This window comes from Sciurus vulgaris, assembly GCF_902686455.1.
Source record: "Sciurus vulgaris genome assembly, chromosome: 10".
Taxonomy (NCBI): Eukaryota; Metazoa; Chordata; class Mammalia; order Rodentia; family Sciuridae; genus Sciurus; species Sciurus vulgaris.
The window spans coordinates 14,816,058-14,840,376 of NC_136470.1; the positions used below are offsets into that span (position 1 = coordinate 14,816,058).

Consider the following 24,319-nt stretch of genomic DNA (forward strand, 5'->3'; position numbering starts at 1 on the left):
ATTCATGAATCAGTACAACTTGAACTCAAATTGTACTTCTGGGGCCTTCTAATTCTGCTGCTGAGTTTGTACACATCCACAATTCAGTTAGACCAAAATTGAAACAGAACATTTTTGAGATGTTTGCCTTTATGTAAACTTAGCCCAGACCCTTTCTTTCAGTAAAGAAAGTTTTTTGGTAAACATATTAAAGGTTTCTATGTTACTTTTTAAATATAATCATCTGAATGATTTCCAAAATGTATATTATTACTAAGAAGGGCCTTTCTCCAACTGAGAAACAGGTTTTTAAGTGTACTTTTTTAAGGACAGAATTAGATTTTTCAAGGAATGTGTTCTTTTTAGCGAACATATGACTACATTAGAAAAACATAATTGTGACTTTAAAAGTAACATAAAACAGTAAAAATGATTCATTCACTATCATGTATGACTGCATCTTAATTCATTTTATTGAAAAATTCCAGTGTAAATTACACTGTGATAAATGACCCAATATGTTAATCTTTTGAATGTTTTTCATATTCTTTAAACTTAAATAAAAATAAGTTAGCATTTTAATTTTTTCATAGTTATAAAAAGACCTAGAACATTCTAATTTACACTAGAGTATGTATTTTAGATAAGAATAAAGGGAGAGAAGTCTTAGGATTGATGTTTCAATTTTAAGCAACTAAACTAAATTTTAGAGAAGGAATATCTCAGGACAAGAGCCATTTTAATACCATCAGCTCTTGATAAGTTGTATTTACAGCAAAAATAGTGACTACTTATTTTTAAAAAGGATCATTTAGATTTTGCTCCATTTCTAGAAAACGCATCTATTTCATCTACATGCGTGATAGTAAGTCCTTGCTGGGCTTATCTCCCTAGAAAAAAGTCCCACTGTTAGTCTTCCCTTCTCCCTGTTTAACACTTTACTCTGATGATAACATCGCAGGATCAGAGCTGATGCCCAAAGCTCTATCGACCAGAATAGTTGGAGGAATTTGGTGGTTTTTCACCTTAATCATCATTTCGTCCTACACTGCCAACCTGGCTGCCTTCTTGACGGTAGAGAGAATGGAATCCCCCATAGATTCAGCAGATGATCTGGCAAAGCAAACCAAGATAGAATACGGGGCGGTCAGAGATGGCTCGACAATGACCTTCTTCAAGGTAAGAAGTTGACAGCGCTCTCATGCTGGAAAGGAGGAAACCAAGATATTTCATTAATATTCTTAATGAAATAAAATGTATGATGACATAACCCTACTACCAGGAATCCCTGTGCCCTCAGCAGTCAGCATAAAGTATTTCTTTGATCGTCAACTTGGTACTCTAAGATCCACAGGTCTGTCTTCAATATCCTTCTGGTCTGCACGCCATAAAAAACAAATGGTGCTTTCTGAATACATTCTAGTCACCTGTTAAATAATTGCTCATTTACTGAACCTACAAAAGAAAGATTCTGTAATCTGAAATTCTCACAACCAGAGTCCTTGAATATCATCACTGTTTTGTTCTTTCTGTTCTCTGCTTGATGTGATAGAAGCAGATGACAAAAATAGGTGTTGATATTGGTATTTAGATGGAGAATTAAAAACAATAAAAGCAACAAGAAAAATGCTAGGGGACTCTGGTATAATACTGCATCTCTGCCAGTGAGGACAGTGTCCCCAACCATGCCTGAAGTTTTCCAGTAACCCACTTAACAGATACCAAAGGAGAGTTAAGTTAAAGAGGGTTTAGTTTTAAAGTCAAGTGCATTTCCTTGTTAAGGTCTTTTAAATTACTTACCTAGAATAGTGAAATTGATTTCTGCCTTGCTTATAGAGTAAGCCTTTCTAATTTTATTATCAAATCTTAGATACTATAATTCCCATAAGGAAAATGTGGATTTGAATAGGTCTGACAGGTTTATGAAGATCATGAAGTTTAGCCCTTCACTTTATGTGTGAAAAGAACAAGACCTTTGGAAGCTAAGTGACCTGCTTACATTCACATACCTGGTCCCTGTCAGAGAAGGGGTTGGAACCTTCTTTTAAGAAATGCTGACAGAGGCAGATGTTTTTATTAGTAAAAGCTCTTATAAAAGTAATAAATAAGAAACAGACTCAAAATTAAGAATAAACTATACCTAGGGTTTTATCAAAAAGCAGAGTAACCTAAAAAGTTGGATGTATTTTTCTTATATCTTATCAAAAACATTTTAAACATCTTTTCACCTTAAAATGATATCATTGATATAATAAATGTATAAATCTTGGTAATCTTGGTGATTATTTCATCCCTGGACCCTGATATTTTAAGGACAAATGATAATAAATATAAGGCTTCCCAAGCTTCTAAAAGCATTTTCCTAAAATCAATAGCATGAAGAGACACAAGTTATCCCAAGCTAGTGATTAATTGTGGGTCTTGTCAGAAACAAGAAAAGTCACTTGCCAGGTATACAGTACAGATGGATGGTACCAAAGTAAAATATGGTATGTCTGAAAAAATATCTGAAATGATTTACCTCATCCATTAATATCAAAGAGTTTTAAAGTTTCAGGAAATGAGCTACTAGCACAGAAGAGATTCCATGTCCTTCAGTCTGACATTAGAAAGAGGCTGGTCTGCCCTTTGCAAAAGCAATAGACCTGACTTTTCCACCGTGCAAAGAATCTATGTCTTTACAAAGCATCCCTACATTCATTTTGATTTGGTTTTTGCTAATGTGCTTCTGGGAATGTGCAGCGTGTTGGCCTTTTTTCCCAACCAGACCCTGGGGTGACAGCATGAAGACTGCTTGAAAAAGGTGCTGCTACAACACAGGCATGTGCTGCTCTCCATGCTGCTCCCTGTGCATTTTTAGAGAAGGGGCTCCTGCATGATCCCTGTTCCTGAAAATGAGGCACAAAGGAAAGTGGTTTCTCAGGGCACCAGGCAAGTGATGAGGCCATGAGCACCTTAGGGAGAAAGAAAGTGCTGAAACTGCAAACATCATCAGTGGAAATAGCAGCAGGCACCGTGCGCTCACCTGAATCTCGCATGCTGGCTTCTGAATGCTTTACGTGGGTTGTCTCATTTTATCCCTATAAAGGGTAACTGGGGTAAGTACTGATATTTGTAAGAAAAATGAGGTCCAGAGAGACTGAGTGGCTTGCTCCAAAGTTACAAAGTTAGCAATGGAGAAGAGTCAAGGCTAGAACTTTGGAGAGTTCTGAGAGTACGCTTCTCAGGGTAAGGACCTGATCTGTTTTATTTGCTATTATATCACCAGAACCTAAAATAGTGTCTGACCCATAGTAGGCATAAATGAACAAATGCACACATGAGTTCTCTGAGAGAGAAAAAAAGTTCTATTAGAGGAGGAGAGAGAGAAAGGGGGAGAAAGCAGGAGAGAGGGGTGTATGGATACACAGACCCACACAAGAAGAGACACTCCTGCCAAGTTCCTCCTTTTACAAGTTAGCATGTGGCCCTGCAACTCTATTTACCAAGAAGAAATTTATTTGCAAAAAGAGAACAAGGACTAAATCCGATTTAGTTTTCCCCTTGAGGGAGGCAAGCTGTCAGAAAGCTTCAGAGGGATACACACTCAAGGTTCTTAAGCTGGATTATTCCACAAGGGAAAGAAATGTTCCAGTCTTTTAGTTCTCAGGATAGTTTCACCCTGAGAATTAAGTCACTGAGTGACAGCAGTTACTGGCACAAGGACACAATTCTGATCTGGCTGCACATTCATGTTTCACCTTTGGTGGGCCATCCTGGCCTCCTCCCACCCTCCCTCTCTTAAGTAAATCAATAACCTCTCTTGGGTTATAGACTGACTCAGGACAGCAAATGCCTTGTCCAAGTTAGCATATTCTATTCAGTTGTTAGAGCAGAAGCCTTTTGCTCAGTTGGGTTGTATCTGGACTCAATCATGAAGAAATTTCTAATAAGAAACATTTTCTCATCACACAGTGTAATGAGTGTTTTTGTTCCCAGAACAAAAACATCCCTCTGGCAGCCTGATGTAGAAAACTGTCCCTTTGCTTTTGAATTGATTTTAAATCATCATGCAACTAAAAAATAGGCTGTTGGAGGGGGCTGCAATCACAAACTATGTGACCAAACAAATACACTGATCCCTCACATTTCATCTCTAGGTCAAAAGCAAGTAATATTTTTAGTGATGTGTCTCCTTGAAAGGAGTGGACAAAAATTTCTCACTAAAATTTCAATTAAAATCCATTGACTTTTTCCCTAGACTACTATTTTTATAAATAGCATGACACAGTAGATTTCAGAATACTAGTATTCCATTTTTAACATGGAAACTCCCACCAAATTTAGTTTTTAAGAACAGCTTAGGTGAGGTTCCACTCTGCACCATCTGAATCGGGTAAGGCAGAGGAGACTGGTGAACAGGTTTTCAGCAAGTACTGAGGTCAAGGTAATGCATGTGTGAGAAAGGGGAGGTGATCATAGTTTTCCTTTGTTGAGTCATTTGTATGCAGAATAACCACATTGATCATTAAAGACTGTATTTATAAAAAACGAGGACTGAATCATAAATTAAACACCACAAAGTTTCCCAAAGCTTTAAATGGATATCTTGAAATTCTAACTGATGTTGCCCATTAAGAACAACTCTATGATTTGTGACCAAGGTCGCTTAGTTAATGATACTTATTAAGTATCACATTTTCCCAAGTTCATCAGCACTGAGTCTTAAGTCTGACGCACTGTAGTTAATATAATAGCTAGCCTCTTTGATCAAAGGATGTCAGTCACCATGAGGACAAATAGCAAGATAAGACTAGAAAAGGCATAGCAATTCATCAAACATCCAGGGATTATTGGAGATGTTTCAGGAAACTGCTCTGGAGATCAATATCAGAGGATCTTTTCTTCCCCTTTATCAAGACTTCGGTTAGTTAATAGACTGTGTTTAAAAGTCAAAAATATTTATAATTCAGAACTTTAATAGACTTTAAGAAAATTTTTAAACAAACCCTTTTATTACTACTTTAATAAAACTGATTAAAAATCCAGTATTCAGTGGATTATTTGATTGCTGGTGAATTGTGTGGTCCTGCTAATTGTTTCAAATGTTCAAAAAGTGAAGGTTTTTTCAGCATTCCTGATTCCCTGGGGCCACTGCCAGAATCTTAAGAAGTAGAGACCAAGAACAGTCCATCCACAGTCAAGCTCTGTGACCTTAGGTAGGGTCTATGACCTGTTTCTCTATATTGTACCCAAGAAAACTGAAAGCAACAGCATCCTACTACAACTTCTTTTTATTAATGTAGCACTGAGACATTCCTGGTTCATTCTCTCTCTCTCTCTCTCTCTCTCTCTCTCTCTCTCTCTCTCTCTCTCTCTCTCTCTCTCTCTCTCTCTCTCTCTCTCTCTCTCTCTCTCTCTCTCTCTCTCTCTTTCTCTCTCTCTTACTTTCTCTCATGGAATATAGGAAATACACAAAAATTTCATTTCTCTATATTGTAATTCTATTAATATCCTTATAGAAGAATGGAATTGTCTAAACTTTGATCTCACAGAGACAATATAATGTCATATTTTCCCCAGAATAAAAAAAAAATGATTATTATAACAACAACAAAAAAAAAATCTAAGAACCATTTGAGACCTGAACGAAAGATGTCTCAATGCCCTTGTGAATAATCATCTAGGAAGGATAATGGTTTTGAACTGTGGTTCAGAGATTAGGAATACCAGTCTTCTCAGGACATATGACTAACATCCAATGCCAGGATATAAATTAAAACCTTCAGTGAAAGATTCAGATTGCAGGGTCTGGAGCCAGAAAACCTGGGATCAAATCTGAGTCTATTGCTAATTGACTGTAGCAAGTTACTTCAACTCTCTGAACTATGAGTTCCCTATCTGTAAATTGAGACTATTACCATAGCTCATAAGATTGTTTTAAGAATTAAATAATTGAATAAAAGTGATATACTTGCTGCTTGGCAAGCTATAATTTTTAAAGTTAGATATTATAGAACTATCACCAATAATATCATCACTATCATCATCAAGCCCTAATCCTTGCTATAAATCCTAGTTTTTCTGTTCCTCTAGATTTAAAAATCCTCTAGTTTGATCTTCATTCAGCCTCTTTACTGTCAATAATCTCTGGAATGTGTGACTTCTGCTAATGGACAGAAAAATCCAGAGGGTGTGCCAGGGCCCAAATCTCAAAGGTATTCAGAGTCCTGGTCAACAGAGACCCTAATCCTTGGGAGCCTTTCCTGAGCACTTCTGTGGCCTTTGCAAAAGAACACTTTCCAGATGGTAAGTAGGCAACAGATGGTGAGGCTGCCCTTAGCATTGAGCTGAGGAGTGGAGTGAGGCAGTTCAATTTAATTCAATGCAATTTATATGTTTTCCAGGATCTCCAACATGGCATGACTGTAGTTGGCACTATATGGATGGAATGGGAGGGGAAAGGCATAAACTCTTGCATGAGGCTTGAGGATCTGAATAGCAATAGCAATAGAAAAGCAAGATGCATGCATAGCTGTTAAATACTGCACAACTTGTGGCTAAGGATGCATTGTGTGGACAGCAAGCAGTGTGGACATCTGAAGAATTCCTTGTGAGCCAAATTGGCTATGAAATACTCCTGTCAGAAATACTTCTCAGGGGAATCTTACCTTGTAACAAATCACTATCCTCCCAGACTCAAGCCAGAGGATTACATAGATTAGATCATGATTCAGTCTAAAATGACTTGGATAAAATAGGTTTAAAGAAATCATAACAGACTGTCATTTCTGGCTTTCATGGTCTAGGGACTTTGGACCAGCTGTGGGAATAAGGGACTCTCTAACCTTTCTAATCTCCTTCCACTGAGTGGTTAGGGGCTGTCAGCAGCCCAAAAGACATTTCAAGGAAGTCCTGAGTTCTGCACCAGGGGGACTGAAGCCATGAGCTATTGTGGGCAACAAATTTCAGACAGAAATAATCATTTAGGGAAGCACAAGATGAAAGAAATTTCTCCAACTTCTCTGAATATGAAGGTAGTCTTCCCATAAAAGCTATTAGCCATGCTTGAAGGACCCAACTAATTTTACCATCAGTATCAAAAATGTTAAGTCTCCATAGATTTAAAATGTATTTGTTTGGGAAGAAATTTGCAGTCAACTTAAGTTAACCTTTTTTAATGACTAGTATTGCCTATAATGCACCAATTTTTTTTAAAACTCTAGACAGAAAGAAAACATGAAAAATATTTTAGCAAAGGTGCTTAAATCCCACTGAGAATGTTCTAAAGGGAACTCATAAATTTTTGAAATCTTGGAGAATTTTCCAAATGTCATAACTTTCTATCAATTCCAGATAAAAGCATAATTAGCTGCAATGATCATATGTATACATTTAAAAGACATAGATCATAAATGCTAACTTCAAAGTAATTGTTATGTATTAAATCATGTATATATATATGCATGAGAACTTATTATTTAATGAAAATATATTTAATATTCTGTTAGATGCAATAGCTATCTTTAAGGCAACTATTTACCTCTGATGTGATGTGATTTCTATGCCTTTGGTTAATTTCTAAGGTATTTCTAGGTCAGAATTTATCTAAAGTAAAAGCAAATTGAAGATTAAACATGTAATTATGTTGATATTTCATTTGTTCAATGTGTCTATATTTACCACATTCATAAGATCAGTTTTGCTAAGCAAACAAGAACCAAATATCAGTTGTTTATTCCCAGTGTATTTGTATGTGTATAGATTTATGGACTCAGGTAAAAGAAAACATATGTAAAAAATAGATAAAAGTGTAAAGTCTTCAGACACCCTGGTCTGAAGTAGAAATGTATAGTTATTGATTTACTGAGTAATGGGATTATACATCATCACTGTAGAAGTCCAATAACCTGGCTGGAGAAACAATGTGATAAGTAACAATTACCCCAGTAAAAATGAAACATTAGAAAGAGATTTCTATAATGGAGATTTTGTCCACCTTAAAAGTAAACTACACTCCAGAAAATGCACTTATGTTACATCCTATTGCATAAACCTTGCAACTGAAAACAGAGGAATTATATGGAAGACAAAATATTGTCAAAGGAAGGGAGAAAGTACCCATGTTTTCTTCCAGATTCCGACTGTCACACATCCTGAAACACTGTCTAAATTTTGTCTAAATAAGTATAAACTGTTAAAAGTCATGTAAACAGTTCCCATACATTATGGCTAAGTATAAGTGTTGCAATAGCTCTTTCTATAATAGAAAGATGCTTATAGCTACTTGCTTCAATTATTTCTTTAGAAAATTTGTTGGTTCTGTTGAAACATTCAACAAGCCATGAGTTTGATGCTCTGTGTATTAAAACACGTAGTTGATTTGCTATTGGTTAAAAACAGACTCTGGAACAAGACTACTGAGATCAAACTTGGTTTTATTATTTCTTCATCTAGAATTCAACTTCCACATCTGTAAAAACACATCAACAATGGTCTCTTTCATATGGATGTTGTGAAGATTTAATGAATTAATGTATGCAAAATGCTCAAAATAGTGCTTGGTGCCCAATAAACACTGAGCTGTTAATACTGTTTTCAATAGTAGTTTTTAACTGCCCACAGATACATTGTAAATCCCTTTGCACTAAATGTTTGACTTGTATGCATCCCAGGAGTGAAAAAAGAGAAGTAGATAATGGTCATCAACATTGATACAGTAGCACTCTTTTCTAGCAGATTCCTCATGAAAAGTGCTTATTCTTTGCCAACAATGTTTCATCAGCCTCAGCATAGCCACATAATCAGTTTTAAACAGACAAAATGAACTGATCTAAACCTCATGCCTTTTGGGATTTAAAAAAATTTCCTAGATGACTTCAGATTTAATAAATGAAGCATTTAAAGTTTTAGATCTCTTGCTAAGAAGTTCAGAGGGCATTACAAATATTCTAATTAACTTTTGACATATTCATTGAAATGAAAGGCAATCATGGCTTCCATTTTTAAAATATACTGTATATTACTTACAGTGACTTAACAGGATGGCTGATAGTGTAGAAGATTTAAAAGAACAAAAACACTCAGTCTGTCATTCAAACAGTTGACTTAGTCTTTATTAGTTAACAACAATTTTCCATGAAGACCAATCTATTTTTATTTTGTGCCTTAAGATGAAAAAAAGAAACAATTAAAAAGGATACATCTAATTTAGTCCTCAAATGCTGCTTTTTCACCTAACCAAAAAAAATTTGTTTTTAATTACTAAAATTGATATGACAATAAATAGAACTCAGGGGTAAGAAAGAACCCGCGCTCTGTACTGGCTCTTTCACCAAGCAGCTGTGACTTTCTGTGTGTCACATACCATCTCTGACATTAAGAGCTGCTTAAGTTATGTGAAGGGGCTGGTCTAGAGAGTGGAACCAGAGGGTCGAAGGATCCTTATGTGAAACTCTTCCAAGCGTGAGGTTCCCCTTGCAGGTTTCCAGTGGTGGAAAACTCACTATACCCTAAGGTGCTTAAGCTGTCTACAGACGTTTCTAAATATTAAGAAAGTTATTCCTTAGCCACATTTTTGGTCTTTGTGTGACTATAAGGTTCTCTTGTATCTCAAGTAGCCTGTAAGTCCACTTGGGATTCAAGGGGACCACACAATGGCAACACTGTAAATAAAGAAAGAGAAGTTTAAAAGAAAGAAGAACAGTGTGTCTCATCTCCCCTTGTTTGCCATAGATAGAATGGGATAGAACCAAAGTAGCCAAGGGGCATGCAAGGAGGGTTCCTTTATGTTCAGTTTGGCCAAGTTCCCTACCAATTAACAGTTTTCTTACAGAGAGAAGGTTCTGCCCTCCACACTTCAAAAGATCTCATGTCAACTTAGTTTTCCTTGTGATTTTTTGAAGAGTCCAGGTCAGAACAAGCTTCTATTCCAAGAAGGAAGAAGTAGGTGTTGTTGATTTAAAATTGTGACCTCTACACCATATAGCAATGCAACTCAAAGTAGAGGGTAAAGAACACACTGGATCAGGATGCATCTTCTTACCAAATCATTGTAAGAGAAAAAAGTGAAGTAATTTAGAAATCTTGCAACTAATGAATATTGTGGCAGCGTCCAGTGCATGATCGCTCTTCTCCTTGAGCTTAGATCACTTTGAGTTCTATGGAGCATTTAAATGCAGAATGAACCACATACTAACCAAGTGCCATAAGACTACAGTTAGCTATGTCTTCTGTGGATTTAGGAAGTAATGAAGTCTTTTGCCAAAGAAAATGTGAGACCCACACCTGACAGGGACCCAGCAAACAACTGTGTAGCATTTGTGCTTCCCTCTTACATGTCCTTCAATTCTTTGGGTGCCTTCTTGGACCTTCCACACTTTATCCATTTATGATATCTAAAAATAACCATTTGTTTTTGTCTGGTCTTTGGTCCCCAACTTCCATAGACCAAAAATCCAGTTTTCTGATCATTGATAGCATTCATTTTAATACCATTTTAATATGATGGAAAGTGTCTTAAGGAATGTTTTATAGGGAGGCTGCTTCTTATTTTGTATAAACATAAGACAACTAGCAAGGTGACTTGGAGAATAATATCAGTCCATGAATTGAAGCTATTATTTCACCTGTAGATCAAATAAGATTAAAGTCATTTTCAAAAGAATTCTGGCAATGTAGACATCTACCTTCCCCAGACCAGCATGAAAAAGTGGAAGAGCATTGAACCAGATATTGGGGGTCCTGGGGTCTAGAATTTGCTCTGATTAACTGACTTTGTGACTTTTTGAAGTCTTCCAACCTTCTGTACCAAAATTTCCTCACCTACAAAAGTGGCAGTTTGAATGAGCCAATCTCTATCTAAAGTCTCTAACAACTTTAAAATTTCATACTTCAAAGAAAATTATTTTCCCTTAAGGTAGTGTCCTTATGAAGGAATAATTTTCCCAGCTGCACATTTACTGCCCCTAAGACAGACTGACCTCCCTGCATTTGTACAAGTAGTGCTTTATTATAAGTTCAGCATTTTACCAGTCTCTTCAAAGCTGGATTCATACAACCGAAGCATTGACCTCAACCCCCAAACAAGACTTTGTTGTGAAAACCTGAGCTCCAATTTGCAGGTGTCTGTAGGATTGAGAAATAACTCTCATGGGCCTAATTCTGACAGAATGGGTCCTGTGAAATACCAATATCTATAAGGTACTGTTTATTGAATTGTTATTTGTCTTATAAGATTTTCCTCCAGGGTCTCTTCAAATGCCTAACAATCCAAAAAAAGCCATCTGTCCTCCCCTAATGCACAAAGCCTACAGTTTAACCCAGGTCTTAAATAGAGTTAGGAATTGAATGAGTTCCCAGGAATGCTTGAGTAGGAATAAGCACACTGGAGTTGATTCCACAAGTATTCCATTTATTGCCTACAGCCCTAAACCATGTTTTAAGCCTCTTTGCACTCCTAAGATGATGCATCCTGTGCTTGCCAAAGAGTCTTCCTAATTTTTCCAGTGTGTGTGACTGTATGAGGGGGTGGGGGAGGAGAGGGAGAGAGAGAGAGAGCACGGACTGGGGTTAACTTGAAAATGTCAGTAACTCCCATGACAACTTTCACCTTTGAAATAAATGAAGAGGAGTGTTGATGCAAATGAAGACAAATTCAGGAGAAAAACTTGGAACAATATGGAAATTACAGAGTGAAATGCAAAATGCCTAATCATAGATAGCTATTCAAGAGAACGGAAAATTCATATGTAAGCAATGTGGAAATTTAGGCAGTACATTTTAACAAAGAAAAAGAAGATAATGAGATAATGGTGTATATTTATAGATGCATATATTATATATCATATATAGTATATCATCGAATCTCTCAAAAAGCTGAAGAATAAAAGACAAAATCATAAAACATTTTGAAATGAGATATGCGGTACTCATTATCTATAATATGATTGCAATGAAAAATTGTATACAAAAAGTATGAAGAGTTTTCTGATCTGAATATTAAATTGCAAAGAGCCTTTACATTCCAGATTTAGTAGAAAAGATAAGAACGAATGGCAGTTCTTTCACAAACAAAGAAGGTAAATGCTTTATTCCAATTCTTTTCTCTCAAAGGAATACTGATAAAGTATTGAGGGCTGCATACTTGAAAAACATAAGACAAAACCTTTGGAAGTTGAGTGGAGTAAATGAGTGGAGTCCTGGAGTAGACTTGCCACCCCTTGTTCTGATGGGTCATGATGTTTTGTTCACACAGTGTGTTCATCAAGCACTATCATTGACACCAGTGTTCACTATTCCTTCACCAGAACAAAACAAAGGACCTGGCATCCATGTCTCACATCACTCTCTCAAGGTCTCCTTTTTCTCCACAGCTGCCTCAGTGCCTCCAAGTGCCATTTTGTAGTGGATTGAGCTCATTTCCTACTACTAAACCAAAGTCCCAGGATCATCCATCTTGGTTCCCTACATTCAGAGAAAGTTTTTCCTATATTATTTGAACCATTGGCATGTTGAGTAGCTTCCAACCATATTTTTTCCAGCACTCTTCTGCTGGTGGGTGTGTTTTTTCTCCCTGCAGAAATCAAGGATATCAACCTATGAGAAGATGTGGGCTTTCATGAGCAGTAGGCAGCAGACTGCCCTGGTTAAAAACAGTGACGAGGGGATCCAAAGAGTGCTCACCACTGACTATGCCCTGCTGATGGAGTCCACCAGCATCGAGTATGTGACTCAGAGAAACTGCAACCTCACTCAGATTGGGGGCCTCATTGACTCCAAAGGTTACGGAGTGGGAACGCCTATCGGTAAGAGGGGCAAGGATTAACCAGGATTGAGATGGGCCATCTGGATTACAGGTGCTCCTTGAGAAAGCCTGCCAGGCCTTTGCTGACTATAAATAAGAGAACTACCCTTGTCAGTCAGACACATGGTCTGCATTGAAGAGTCCCAGACAGTCAACCTAATAAACCTACTACAATTTCTTTCAAGTTCTATCACAATGTAACCATTTAAAAGTATATAGGTCTTATTATTTTAAGAGGATATTTTCCCAATTAATCCTCTTCATATTATTTTCTTCAATATTAACACATCCTATACAGTTATTCTGCTTTAAATTATTTAAGAATCTGAGAAAATTAATTCTGCATATAGATGAAGATTAATGCTGCATATAGAAGGTTAGTGTTTCATGTCAATGGATGAAAAATCAAGTCCACATCTATCAAAAGAAAAAGAATAAAGGTTACATTATAATTATAATTTCCTCAGGCATGAAACAGATTCAGTGGTAACATCTAAAAATCTCAAAATATTCCCATTATTTGACTCTGTACCACCATTTTCCCTAGGGAAATTATAACTTGGTAAGAATAGGCACTCATATAACATCATGCTGCAAGACAATCATAGACATGAATAGAATATTTTTCTCTATTCTGTATTTTTTAATGTTTCCTTTTCTATAGAAAACTGCATTGTAAATGGTTCTGGTATGAAGGTAACCTACTGCTTTCAAGTGAGTCCTGGTATTTTGTTGATAAGCATTCCAAGGGAGAGGGGTCAGGAGTCATGTAGACCACAGGGTTAATCCAATGAGAAGAAAAGCATAACTGCAATCAAGGCAAATAATTAAGAGCCTACGGTAGATTTGATTTGCTAGTTTGTATTATTTTGTTGTTGTTTGAAAGGGATTGTCCAGTTGGACCCTCAACATCAGACAGAGGTCATAACTCAAATACTTATAGAGTCCAAGCAGCTTCCTAAATGAGGAAGGCTTGTTTGCTTGCAGAAATAGTAGGTATTCCTGGCAACCTTAGTCAATTACAGACACAACTTATCTAAAGGAGGCCTCTGGTCAGTCAGTCATAGACATGTTGGAATTTGAGATAAAGTTTGTCACGTGTAACTCATTTATCCAGATAAAACAAATCCAGATTTTCAGTGAAATCTTTTAATGTTTTCATTTGGCAACTAAATACTTTTTAAAAGAATTGTGTGTCTTACATTCAACTATATAAACTGTATTAATACTAATTGAATTAACCACGTAAAGGTCAATTGTCATCCACATTTACTATGAATATACAGTCAAATATGACTCCCTGCTATCTGTTAGAAATGTATGGTATGGGGAAAATAACTTTATTAATATGGTGATCTTGTATGTCCTCTAAATAAATCTGCAGAACAATTGGGTTAGGGAATCTGTCATTACCTTTCTAGTCTTTCATTTCCAGTAACTTTTCTTGATGAAAATACCAATATTGCTAGTGAAGTGCATCTTTCTCCCCAAGATGAAAACTCCTATAGTTTAGCAACCAATTCTTCAGGGAACTCTGGGGAATGGTTAACCACTAATTAAAAGGGTACTGTGCACATTATTTTACTTTAAAAACAATATCGTATCTTCCTAAGCAAGCTTTGCTACCTAATTTTAGATAATAGGGGTGGGGAAAGTTAGATAGATGCTATTAAAAACCTCTGGGTGCCTTCATATGAATGAGATTGACTCTCTGATGGATATATATATATATATATGTATATCATATATTATAATATTTATATATAATATATACATATATAAATTATGGAGATATTTGAACATACCTATTCAGTTTCTTTTTTGCCAACCTAACCCATAACACATTCCAAAGTTAAAGAGCCTTCCTCCCGCCCAAGAAGAAAAGAAATATACTTCAGGAATTTTTCATAGTGGTTATAAACCTGTCATGCTTTTAAACCAAGAACAATGAAGGAATAATTGGAACAGATGGCAGACCTCAGAGAGAATACATCCATTGGGAATGCAGCTGTTGGGTAAATTCGTGAGACGTTCCTTCTATGATGAATTGACTCTTTAAGAAAGATCAGTTACTATTCAGAAAGATCTGTGTGTATACATATACATTTTTTCAAGTGACTTGTAATAAGTCACTTCTAATGTCGCTAATCCATTTAAGCAATGATATCAAAAACTGACACTAAAATACATACAAATATAAAAACCTCTCCACACCCTTGTGGCCTTGCCCTGACTGAGCTCCTTAAGGCTTCACTCTCTCCAATAGTGACAGACTGGCAAAGATGGCCCAGTTGCAACACAGAATTGAAAACTTTGCTTCTTAAAGATTCTCAGGATTAAAGCTCTGGAAATGTGCCTCCTGAAGGATTTAAAATAAAACTTCTGGAGAATGAGAATAGTTAAGGTTTGAATGGGTTACTAGGAGCCTGGAAATTACCTTCCTTAGAGACCAACTTTAAACAGAGATTGTGTCTCCTGATGGAGACTGATTCTGAAATGTTTGGGGTACTGTGCAGCCTGAAAGCAGAAGGAGAGCAACAGTCAACATTTATTGAGTGCCCACTGTGTGTACTGCTATGATCACTGCTGCAGCTACCACCATAAGAATCATTCTTGAACCCTTCAAAGCACTTACCTGTACCTTGAAGCAAAGTGCTCCTGATTCACCTAATTGCTCACATGCTGTGGGTATGTTAATGGTGCTAATTTTGACACTGGTCATTATTCTAGGGGTGTTTAAGCAAACAGCCTATATCTTTTAATGTGGCTTTCAAGACCTATTTTCTCACCAAAGATCCATACTCTTAATTGACAAGCTATAATCTCCCTCCATTGCATTTTGCTCTTCTTTTAAACTTGATTTTGAGTGCTAACAATTACTTTAGAAATCTTAGGAGAAAAGAAATGACAAATGCTACAAATGTTAGTCCTCTGCTTTTTGAAGTTAAACCATACCACAGGAGGGAAAGCATATTTGGGGGTGGGGTGGCGTAGGAGCATTTTGAGGAAAATAGCACTCAGAAGTAAGTAAGGAGAATTGAGTTTGATTCTTGGCTCTGCCAGGAACTATTAATTTCACTCATACTTTCAGATCCAAAATTTCTACCAAGAGTGACTTTGAAATCTGTAAGCAGAGAAAGCCAGTGTGTAGTAGTTTCTTACTGGGTAAGAGAACTGCTAACAAAAATTCCTACCATCCAAGGAGAAATTGAGTAAAAGACTCTTGCTTTGTCTCTTTCTTTGCATTAACATAGGAATCCAGTATTGAGAAGTCGTATCTACAGGTAGATGTTGGTACTCTCTCACCTTACATAATTAAACATTCAAGAGTATTACTCAAAGACACAGCATAAATACTATGGAAAAACTCTGTGCAAATTTTCCAAATTGAATTTTGTAGGACCTTTAAATTATTCCAAATTTATTCTTATATTTATCTTAGTAGGTAGATTAGTCAGCTGGATGACCCATATTCTGTGACTTACACAGTAAGTGGTTATTCCTTGACCACTTCACAGTTCAATGTGAATTGAAAAAGAGGCTCTACTTCATGTAGGTATATTAAGACCCAAGTTCCTTCTATTTTGCAGTTATACCATTCCTGGTGACTTGAAATCTTTTTCTTCTTGCCATATATTTGGGGCAGAAGAGAGATGATGTTGGGAAGACATACGTCATAGGATTAGAAATATTCATACATCAGGTTAGCTCACCTCAGCTAAAAATCAGTCACGTGGCCACAATGACCTTTAAGAAGCCTGAGAAATATCTAGCTATTCCCCTAGAAAGAAGAGGAAATGACCAGACTCAGTCACAGTATGGGAGAACCAAGAGCCTAAGAAAAAGTAGAATCTCAACAATGAAAGCCGTTGACACATGATAAGACTCATGAAGAACTCACCAGAAGCAGAAGTATGTCAGAAGTCCTAGCTTAGCTTTTCTTAATTTAGAAGGAGCAAACTGTCCAGGCCAGAGTTAATCTCAACTTGTCAGCTCACCCCTTTCCCTTGCTTTAGAGGATTCAAAATAGAGGATTGGACTTGCCTGCCTTAGCTAGTTGATTCGTGGATTGGGTTCTCACAACAGCCATGATATATTTACCACTAAGTTAGTAAAAACCTCTTCTTCAGCCATTTGAGGACCAACATCCAAATGATTTCACTTTCAGGCTCTCCTTACCGGGATAAAATTACGATAGCTATTCTCCAACTACAAGAAGAGGGCAAGCTGCATATGATGAAAGAGAAATGGTGGCGGGGAAATGGGTGCCCTGAAGAAGACAGCAAAGAGGCCAGCGCTCTGGGAGTAGAAAACATTGGGGGCATCTTCATTGTCCTGGCTGCTGGACTGGTCCTTTCTGTATTTGTAGCCATTGGAGAATTTATATACAAATCACGGAAGAACAATGATATTGAACAGGTGAGTCATCTCTTTCTAAGACGGGGTGGTTTTTAGTTTGAATGATCTGTCTTAAGTCTGAGGTTTCCAAGGAGGCATGCCCTTTTTTGTAACAGTCTATTGAATTAGCTGCCCAGAAGAGTCATTTTTGAGTTAGAGCAGAAAGCTGTTGAATCCCTGCCAGGTACTGCTGGCACCTCAACTGCATCATTTATTAATGGAAAAAAAAAAAAAAAAAGAAGAAGAAAAGGGAAAAAGGGAAGAGCCTCTACTCTAAATCCAATTAGCACTCTTTGGAATGATAGCGCAGAAATTCCAAAGTCAGTTAATTTATTGAACAAGTATATGCTCTTAAATAGAAACTACAGATAAAGCAAGGAAGCAGCAGATCCAAGATGGGAAAAGATATTTAAGAGAAGTGTTACCAGCTCTTCAGTAGAGTTCTGAGCACATGTACTCATGCAAAGCAATTTATATAAAAACACAAAGATAGTATTTTGAAATACTTCCATTGAGCATTTACTTCCATCAAGAATGATTTATTAAAGGATAGTTCACCAATTTTTTGCCACTAATATGACAAAAACCACAAAATGACAAATGTATTTGAAACTTGATTTTTCAAAATTGTATTTAGGATTACAGGATGATTTCAATAATGAACTATCTTTGCCTATTTTATTTTTAAAGGAACTCATACCAGAAACTTAGACCCCACAGAAAAGATAATTGTGGCTTGATTATTCCTTCATAAGCAAACTTGAAAAAACAAAATGCAAAACTTGACTGCTACAGTATATTAGGCACCTAATTAATTTAAAGATGTTATTAGAATTCAAGACTCTGAACTTAAAATAATAGAGCCAGTTAAATGCTCTGCCATATCTATCTTGAAATTCTTAATCATTTTTAACAAGGAGTTATACATTTTCATTTTGCACTGGCCCTGAAAATTATGTAGCTGGTTCTGATGAATAATCTGATGGTAGACTCACTTCCTTTAAATGGAAGTTCAAGCACCTAGAACTGGACATGATTCATTATAACTGGTCTAGTCATGAAAATCTTCCCCAGAAGTACAAAGAAATGATGAAAATATTGAGCACCCCTTTCCTGGACCACATTATGAAAGACTGTCTTTAATTAAAAAAGGAAAATTGACTGATCTGCTTTGTTTTAACTTTCAATTTGCTCTTGAGGTGTCTTGTTTTATGCAACTAATTTGAAAAACAAAAACATGTATATATTATGCTTTTATGTGCTTCTCATAATTGCCAGCTTCATTTGATTTTAATTTTCATTTAAACATTCATTTTTGCTTTTGATTTATTCATTTTTTATATTTTTTTCTCATTTCTTTTGCATGCAAGGCTTTTTGTTTCTTTTATGGACTGCAGTGTAAGCAAACCCATCCAACCAACTCCACTTCTGGAACTACTTTATCTACGGATTTAGAATGTGGCAAATTAATTCGAGAGGAGAAAGGGATTCGGACACAGTCCTCAATTCATACTGTGTAATGTCGGTTTAAAAAAAAAAAAAAAAAAAAAAAAAGGTGTGCCCAGTAGAAACCATGACTCCTAATTGTTGTGGATTTTGTGTGTCTAACCAAGCATGAATAACCCTAACTCCCTATCCTTGTATGTTAGTAATGTACATGTGGACAGGACTCTGCAGTTTGATTTCAAAGCACTGGAAACAGATATGCACTATATATAGAGGCGGGTCCACATCAGGAGTATACAGACTCCTACATAATCACATATACAGGAATCTACTCTGTGCAAAATAGTCATCTTTGTTCTAGCTCATGCATCAAAAATAAATGACTCTTTTTTCATGAAAAAGAAGATTCAGACTTTCAACAGGGAAAAGCATGAACACTAAATACTAATTCTGTGGATTCCTTTACATCTTGGTGAACTCTTTTCCCTCCTCTTTCCCTCTCCCTGTCCCTTATGCTCTTTAGAATCACATATTTCACACTTCCCTGAAGCCCTTATCTTTTCAATAAGTACACATGTAACTCCATAACAATGTTAATTTTTTATTCAAATTGATTCCACTATTTAAAATGTATTATTTACAAAAAAAATTTATATGAGTCTTAGATTTTAAAGATTCAAAAATCATAATCTATTGAGTGAGTTATTTGGTTTTTGTGTGTTTGTTTTCTGTATTCTGACTATTAATGCCCTGTCAGAAGAGTAGCTGACAAAGATCTCCAATTTTGTACATTCTCCCTTCACACTCTTGTTTCCTTTGCAGTACAGAAGGTTTTTAATTTGAGGCCATCCCAGTTATTGATCTTTGATTTTATATCTTGAGCTTTAGGGGTCTTGTTACAGAACATGCCAATATGGTGGAGTGCTGAGTGTTTTCCTCTAGCATTTGAAGAGTTTCTGGTCTAATTCGGGTCGTTGATCCATTCTGAATTGACTTTTGTGCAGGGTGGGAGTTGGGGATCTAGTTTCATTCTTCTACATATAGGTAGTTTTCCCAGGAACAGTTGTTAAACAACTTATCTTTTCTTCAGTGTATGTTTCTGGTACCTTTGTCAAGTATCAGATGACTGTATAAGAAAGGCAAAGGTCAAATGTTTTCTCTCACACATAGAAGCTAGACAGCTAAAGAATTTAAAAGTGGGGTGGATATCTCAGGAAATAGAAGGGACATTGGTGGAAGAGAGGAGGAAGACTGAGTGGGAGGGAGGAGGGATAGAAAAGGGAAGGAACTGCAGAATGAAATTGAACAAATTATGCTATGTACATGTATGAATATGCCACAGTGAATCTCACCTTTATGTATATCTACAAAGCACCATTCAGGGGGAAAAAATGAAGGAAGACCAGTAAGTAGAATGGAGGAAGAGAAGCAGGGGGAGGGAGGAAGAGAAGGAAAGTGGAAGTACTAGTGACTGAAATGGAGCAGATTACATTCCATGCATGTATAAATACATCAAAAAGAACTCCACCGTGATGTGTAACTGTAATGTACTAATAAAAACATTTTTTTAAAGAACTCCATGACACAGAGAATCATGGTTGAACATGAACCTCTGGTGTCGATGAAGTAGAACATTACCAATGTTGGTCACTCATGGATTCATAACAAGGTCAAGAATGATCCCTGGGCAGAAATGCACTAACACCATGCTCTTAGATGGCATCTTCTTGTAGAGTTTAGCAATCTTCTATAGCTTTAGAGTCTCTAGGAAACTGATATTTTTTCAAGCTATATATTATTTATTTGAAGTTCTATGTCAAGTCCAGAACTGGGAACTAACTCATGAATCTCCTATCTACTACTCACTCACCCTCACTCCGCACTGATGAACATCTTTCCATGAGATGTTGTCTCACGTTCTCTGCATTCACCCAGGATAGGAATGGTTGTTCTAGGAGCAGTCTTTTCTGAACATTGCCACTTCACACTCATTTCTTTGGATCCATCACCATTATTAATTCATCCGCAGCATGTTAGAGAGAAGGGCAAAGAGGAGAAAATAAATAGAGGAAAGAATTTCCATACACATTAGTTACAGATCTCTGTAGATTTATTTTCCACCTGCATTCAAAGTGTTGTAAATAATTCTCACACTAACTCAAGTTGGTGACACAGAAAGCCAATTGCATACTTAATTTGTTGTGACAGAGAATGTCTGCTGGTCCCTCTGGGCTTGTTTCCCCTTCACAGTGAGGAGGGGAATTGAAGATGCCTTTCATCTTCCCCTCAATATGGGATCAGTTAGTCTTTGTTGCCCTTAGGGGAGTTACCTCTTGACACATCCAGTGATCCCCTAAAACACATTCTTCAGAGACAGAGATGCCACCTGTGCAGACACATTGCATTGTCTTTTTCCTGTTTTGTTCCAAGTGACTCTGATTTTTGAAACACAAGTCTCTACAATCAATTTTATATTTCTTCAGCAAAACTCATTCAGAAATGAGTCCTTACCCTGATTGTTCCTCAGTCTTGCCTCTTCCTTGAAAATAAATGTACTTTTAAGAAAATGTCTATCAATCCCACTACTGTTTACTTACCACTATTAAAATAGAAGTAACTGACCATTTGTCTCAGGTCAGAATTCACATTTTCATAATCAATAGAATCAAATGTGGGGATAAATACAACATTGTTCTAATTATTAAAGTTTATTTTTCCAAGAACTGTTTAAAATACTGAATGCACTGCCAAAAATGTCCTTAGTGATTGATGAAATAGAGAAAACTAGGACTAATGATGAGTAACAGTGCTTTCCTTTCTACAGAGGCCTCCTTTAGACGTTTGGTTCAGAGATTTGGATAAAGAATGATCCTTTCAAAAATTAATATTGCATAAGAGTTTTGACTATATTCTGCCTGATTCTGATATATAATACTATTCAGGGTTTTCCAAATGTCTTCAAATCAAGCATTATATTTGATCCTTTCAGCAATTTTAATTCAGCTTTATTAACAGAGAAACAGATATCAGAATCCTTGATCTGGAGTCATATTAGAATCAGGAAAGAATGTTATAAAATAGTCATACTTAAGTTCAAGCATAGTCACATATGGAATGACTGTAGGTAAGTTATTGAACTTCTTAAAATCTTATTTTCCTAATATGTAATACTGAGACATCATTTCTAGAACATAAGGTTGTTTTAAAAGAGTTTTCTTTCTTTTTTTTTGAAATGCCAAGTGTTTCTCAAGTGAGATGTTCATGGTTAAGTTACCCATCGAGCATCCCACTAAACATTTCTTTACTGCATATCCCAGCAAGTTTAATATGTTGTCATGGATCAAGAATTTCCAGCAAGGTAGAAAACTACTCAGCATTGACCTAGCTAGCCTATTAGATCAAAGAATATCTTTCCCCAGAGCATCTTGATCGACCAGTGTCCACAGATGATCCACTAGGGAACATGGGTATGATAATGTGGATCTCACCCTGTGGTAACATGTAAAACCTCTTGCATGGTATGTGGCACATCATAATCAGTCAATAAACAGTTATTTGGTGTAAGTGTTTAACTTCTCAAATTCCTAAACTTAAGATAATGTTACTGGCTTTCTACATTTACCATGAGAATTAAATGAAATGTTATCACAGAGAAAATGAAACCACTTATAAATGTCCTGCTAATAAATATTGGCTAATAAATATTGGTTCCTACTTAAGAAATTAGGTATTTCCTTCTGGTCACATGGACAATAAGGTAAATGTATCAAAAATCTTCAAACAGAGCCAGATTTAGAAAACATATTTGCTAATACAGAACTCCACACTGTGTCTCTAAGCTTAATTTCCCTGATGGGTAGGTGGCACACACCTATGATCCTCAGCAACTTAGCAAAACCCTGTCACAAAATAAAAAGGTCTTGAGATGTAGATCAGTGGTAAAGCACCCCTGGATTCAATCCCCACCACCAAAAATGATTAATTTCCCTGTGTAGGTGTTCAAAATCAATGACAAGGTCATCACACTAGAGAAGGAGCCAAATTCATAGACATAAGAATTCATAGTGGAAACTCTTGACCTCATCTCTAGAAACTGATCTAGTCTGGAGTTGAAGCAGAATGATAATAGTTTTTTCAAATGTCCAGTTGATTCTAATGTGCAGGAGAGTTGAGTACAAACTAATGCATGCAATTGGAACTCAATAAATCACTGCTGTTTATTAATGTATTGATTCTAAAGGTAGAACCATTAATTCCAAGTAATATGTATTACACATATTTAGCATACAAAATTCAATGGATCCTTTACATAGATAATTCAGGAAGAAATTGCATATTTTTGAAATAAAAATTTTATAATATTCAATTGATAATCTCCACATTTAGTTTTCTAAATATCTGCATCTACTCAAAATTATCAAGTGGATAGTTCATTGCTCTCTCTGTACCCTCTTAGGTTCTTTACTCTTTCTTCTTTCTCCTTTTATCCAGCTCTTAGACAACTAGTTCATACTACCATGTAAATGATTATTTAAAACCACAGTGACCCCTCCAGGGTTCATTACATTTCAAGTGAAATTTAAAACAAAAACTTTCTCAAATTCTGTGTTTGCATCATTAATTCTCATACTTAAGCATAAATCAGAAACACTCAGGGAAACAATTTAAAATTTATAGGCTCTAGCTCCAGACATTTCCCTTCAATATGTGTAGCCCAGGAATCCACATTCTTTAAATAAAGCCTGAAAGGAATAAAATTAGTAAGTAGTAGAATCATTTGTATACACTATGTTCATGAAAACAGGCTTAAGTATAGCAATTTTCTCCAAAGTTAGGTCATAAAAGTTGTCTTCCTTAGAAGTATATTTAGCTGGGCGTGGCGGCAATACCAGTGGCTCAGCAGGCTGAGTCAGAGGATCTTGAGTTCAAAGCCAGCCTCAGCAACTTAGCAAGACCCTAAGCAACTCATTGAAACCCTATCTCTAAATAAAATACAGAAAAGGGCTGGGGATGTGGCTCAGTGGTTAAGTGCCCTGGGTTCAATTCCCTGGACCTTCTTGCTCCTAGTATTTTTAATACTAGGAGTTTTTAAACAGCTTTTCACACAAGTTTTTTCCCAAAACTTCTGAGTACAGTTGCTTATCTAAATGCAACAGGAAACCCAGTGCAGCGGCCCACAACTGTAATCCATTACAGCAACTCGGGAGGCTGAGGCAGGAGGATCACAAGTTTCAGGCCAGCCTCAAACATGTAACGAGACCCTGTCTCAAAAAATAAAAAAGGATTGGAGATTTTGCTCAGTTTCAATCCCAGTATTAAAAACAAAACAAAACAAAACAAAAACAAAAACCTAGCAAACGTTAGTTTTCTTTAAAGCTATCTTGAATATCAAACTTTTACTTCCTGGCAATGCAGACATTTTGTTAAACAATAGAAGTTTATTGTTTAAGGTCAGGAAAAGAGCAGGAAGATATTATAAAATTGAACAGATGCATTTCTCACATGAATCACATGATCTTGCTTAATTCATTTCCTAATAAATCTGTCTCTAATGTAATCTAGTAATGGGAAAAAATAAACCTTTATTTATTATTTGTTTTAGATTAGCATTATAAGCTGAATCATTTTAAAGTTTTTCTAGCAAAATTGGAACTGTCCAAGAAACATTTGGTGGCTAGGGATCTTGCCTTTAGGAAAATCATTTGGATCATA

At 36.2% G+C, this 24,319-nt stretch overlaps 1 protein-coding gene across 1 annotated transcript in view; it reads left to right on the plus strand.

Annotated features, from left to right (window-relative positions):
- Positions 1 to 24,319, plus strand: part of GRIK1 (glutamate ionotropic receptor kainate type subunit 1) — a 414,222-nt gene that overhangs the window by 380,140 nt on the left and 9,763 nt on the right. The window contains 3 exon segments of the mRNA XM_079100525.1: positions 941 to 1,158; positions 12,539 to 12,764; positions 16,932 to 17,182. Coding sequence (XP_078956651.1) covers positions 941 to 1,158; positions 12,539 to 12,764; positions 16,932 to 17,182 — 695 coding nt within the window.